At 60.5% G+C, this 3,224-nt stretch overlaps 3 protein-coding genes across 3 annotated transcripts; 1 reads left to right on the plus strand and 2 right to left on the minus strand.

Moving 5' to 3' along the window:
* On the minus strand, window positions 1-464 carry GGTG_13388 (hypothetical protein). Its single transcript, XM_009231294.1, has one exon. The coding sequence runs from the start codon at window positions 340-342 to the stop codon at window positions 67-69; it is 276 nt and encodes a 91-aa protein (XP_009229558.1). The 5' UTR covers window positions 343-464; the 3' UTR covers window positions 1-66.
* GGTG_13389 (hypothetical protein) lies at window positions 398-1,000 on the plus strand (the record flags this gene model as incomplete). Its single annotated transcript, XM_009231295.1, has 2 exons — window positions 398-529; window positions 764-1,000. The coding sequence occupies 2 exons, from the start codon at window positions 398-400 to the stop codon at window positions 998-1,000; spliced, it is 369 nt and encodes a 122-aa protein (XP_009229559.1).
* A 32-nt stretch (window positions 1,001-1,032) lies between these two features.
* On the minus strand, window positions 1,033-2,974 carry GGTG_13390 (hypothetical protein; the record flags this gene model as incomplete). The annotated part of the gene is made up of 5 exons (XM_009231296.1): window positions 1,033-1,639; window positions 1,865-2,190; window positions 2,245-2,382; window positions 2,464-2,653; window positions 2,828-2,974. The coding sequence occupies 5 exons, from the start codon at window positions 2,972-2,974 to the stop codon at window positions 1,271-1,273; spliced, it is 1,170 nt and encodes a 389-aa protein (XP_009229560.1). The 3' UTR covers window positions 1,033-1,270.
* Between the last annotated feature and the right edge of the window lie 250 nt (window positions 2,975-3,224).

The following is a 3,224-nucleotide window of genomic DNA, read 5'->3' on the forward strand; positions in this document are numbered from 1 at the left end:
CTGTGATAAGTACAAAACCAATAAAAGCCGCCCTTAGAGTGCTAAGCAGCAAGAGATAGTCCACCGTCAGGTGATTGTGTTGACAGAGGCAACGCCGTCCTTGGAAATGGTCGAGCCGCTCGCAGAAACCTGAGGGCTGTTCGCAGCAGCAGCAACAGCAGTAGCAATGCCCTGGTCGTCATGCGAGACCACAGCAGCCGCTTGCTTTTTGCTCTCGGCCGCCGCAACCGCCCCCTGAGAACCATTAGAGCCATCCTTACTCACCTCCTTCCTCCCAGCGACCACCACGCCCGCGGCGTCAGCGCACAGGCGCGCTATGCTCGGCGGCGCCAGGATCCTCATGACGGGCACGTCCTACCCCGCGGCCTTGTAGGTCCACACCCGAATCTCGACGGCCATGAGCGAGTCGACGCCCAGGTCCGAGGCGCTGCAGCCCAGGAGCGGGGCCGCCGCTCCGCTCTCCGGCAGCTACAGCATGGAGATATCGGCCCGTGGGCAGTGCTTCCTCCTGTTCGAGTCGCTTCCCGTAGTATTGAAGGATGGAGTAGGGGGGAATGCGAGTCGGATGTTGTAGCGACAGAATGTGACAGAATGTGGCGACAGAAATCCCACTGCAAAGCTTGGCCAAAAAAAAATAGTCATCAATGCATACGCGGTAATGCTGTCGAGTTCGTCGACTTCGGCGCCCCTTCGCTATGCGGACCGTGGCTGTTGGTGCTAGCAAGGGTTGGGTCAATTGGTAACTACACCTTCTGGGAGCAAGGAGGCCGCCGGCAAGTCTGGTGGCGAGCAGCCCGACACGGCCGAGCTTGTGGGGCACTTCCGGGATGCGTCGCGCGACTACCGTGCCCAGCGGAAACCACCCGGACGCGTTGCCGACCGTGCCGGCGTCAATTTTGTAAGGGAGAAGATGGGCCTGGACCAGGACGTGCCCGGCGGGAGTGCGGGAGAGGGAGAGACCTCTGCGCTGATTGAGCGACCGAATACTCCGGCGGCCTAGGATACCTGCCGGGGCCGGAAGCGGACAGAGAGTACTACATCCCTTTTTTCCTTTAAAGGCCCTATATTTAACGATACAATATATTGACCATCTGCATTTGCGCCTTTACAGCGCTACGGCTTCCGAGTCCTCCGAGCCCGAGCCCTCGGCGTCAACCTCAAAGTCTGAGCTACAATCCAAGTCTGCCTGACGATCGATTATGGGTATCATCTTCCGCCGCCGACTCCTCCCAATCCACAGCTACCTGTTCGACCTCCGCAATGGATCTGTCTACACGGGCACCACCTTCGTGCCCCCGCCGGCGGACCCCAGGATGCATGTGCTGCGCTGGATCAGATTCGTTATCCCCTGCTCAGGGGCGTTTTCGTTAATATGAAAGACATAAGAGCTACCCATTTTAGCACCGTACAGACCGCCGAGCGAGGAGGACGATGACGGGGTAAGGGTGGCGGTAGCTGCCGAGCGGGAGGCGCAGCTGGAGACCCTGCCCTTGAGGGCGGCATCGAGCGAGAAGGGGGCAGCGCCACCCGGGCCAAAGGCGGGAGAGTTTACGCGGCTAAGGGGCTGGCTGTCCGGCAGCGGTTTTTGGAGAGGATACGATGCGCTTGCTGCCACAGGTGGGGGAGCGGCCCGCGGGGGCTAATAGAGGCGGCGCGGTGGTGAGGGAGGCATTGATTTCGGCGACGGGCGATTTGGGCTGTAAGATGGCCCTGGTCCTGGTGGCAGGAAAGAAGTTGTGGGCGCCCTTGGCTTTTTTTTTTTAGAGAAGATGGTGGATCGACGTTTCCCCAGTTAATCGAATCCGCCTTTTACTTGCCACTGGTCGGAGTGAAGACTATTTTGAAGACCTAATTAGCACGAAACGATCCTCCCAGAGTCGATGAATACGGCAATGGTTACATCTGCAGACCCGTTGTTCTGCTTGTTGGAGATGCGACGGAGAAAGGGGACGGGCTGGCGTTTGGTGGTGGTGGCAACGCTGTCCGTGCGGCGGCGGTGGTGATCCGGTCGGGGGTGTGGTCGAGGGAGGAGGGCGCGGGTTCCACGAAAACGTCGGCGGCGTCGCGTGTTCGGTAGCTTTTTAGCCGCCGGTAGGGGCGGGCGCACGGCGTTTTGCGGCCGCGCGACGCCGCTCGGCTCGGACCGTGTTGTGGCGGGCGAAGAAGTCCAGGACGGTTTTGTGCTCGGGGCTGTCGGTCACGCGGGCGGCGGAGAGCAGGTCGAGGAACTTGTATCCATTAGACAAGGACGAAGTAACGAGCCGCGGGCTGAACGTCGGACCTTAAAGCTTTTGCGGATGAGGTGCTTGATGGGGTTGACCGGGCCGTCGCCCCGCGTCTTCTCGTTTGGGAGTAGGACGCGGGACCTGCCGCAGCAACGCCCTATATGATGCGAAGCTTGGCGGAGGGAGGGAAAATCCAACGGACGTTAATCAACTAGGTAGGTAAATGCCTCGGCCGCACTGATGGCGAGGTGCTCGAGGTTCTGCAAAATGCCGACGAGGTTGCGTATGGACTTATGGGATACGTGCACCGCTCCCGATGCGACCAGGCGCAGTCGCCGGATGTAAATAAGGCCAGGGCTCCCGATGGGGGGTGGAGGCGGGTCGACGAACGTGCCGCGGTAAGCATTCGTAACGCAGAGCGACGTAATCTGCGACAACGGCATGGCGTAAAGCCTTGGACCAGGCTGCCGAGAAGGAAATCGACGCGGGGAGCTATGTTTCGTTGGGGACCGTCGGCCAGTTCGAGAGTTGGGCTGGTGTCCGCCGGAAAGACGAGGGACTTGACGCGAGGCAGCTTTGCCAGCAGGCGGCCGAGCACGTACAGGCGACGGCGGCATCTTGACGACGAGGCGAGTGGTGCCGATAATGGCAGCCAGGTCTGGCCTGTTGCTAATGACGTCCTCCAGACCCCGCAGGGATTTGTCGCTTGTGCAGATCTCGAGGTTGCCAAAGGCGATCGGCATGGCCATCTCGCACCGGGTACGATTCACGACACGCAGTGCCAAGGTGTCGCGGGAGTCGTGGCGGGCCACGAGGTTGACGATCTCGATTCTGATCTCGGATGCCTGAACTCCCTTTTTTGAACCGTATTGTCCAACCTCCCGAGGGAAGGTGCCTGCCTCTTGGGCCGTCTTGTGCGCCTCTAAGCGGGAGGCGTGCCGAGCCACCGAACGGACTCTATCTTCACCGCGATCGATGGGAAACTCGTCGGAGGGGGGG

The sequence above is a fragment of the Gaeumannomyces tritici genome (genome assembly GCF_000145635.1).
Source record: "Gaeumannomyces tritici R3-111a-1 unplaced genomic scaffold supercont2.13, whole genome shotgun sequence".
Lineage (NCBI taxonomy): Eukaryota > Fungi > Ascomycota > Sordariomycetes > Magnaporthales > Magnaporthaceae > Gaeumannomyces > Gaeumannomyces tritici.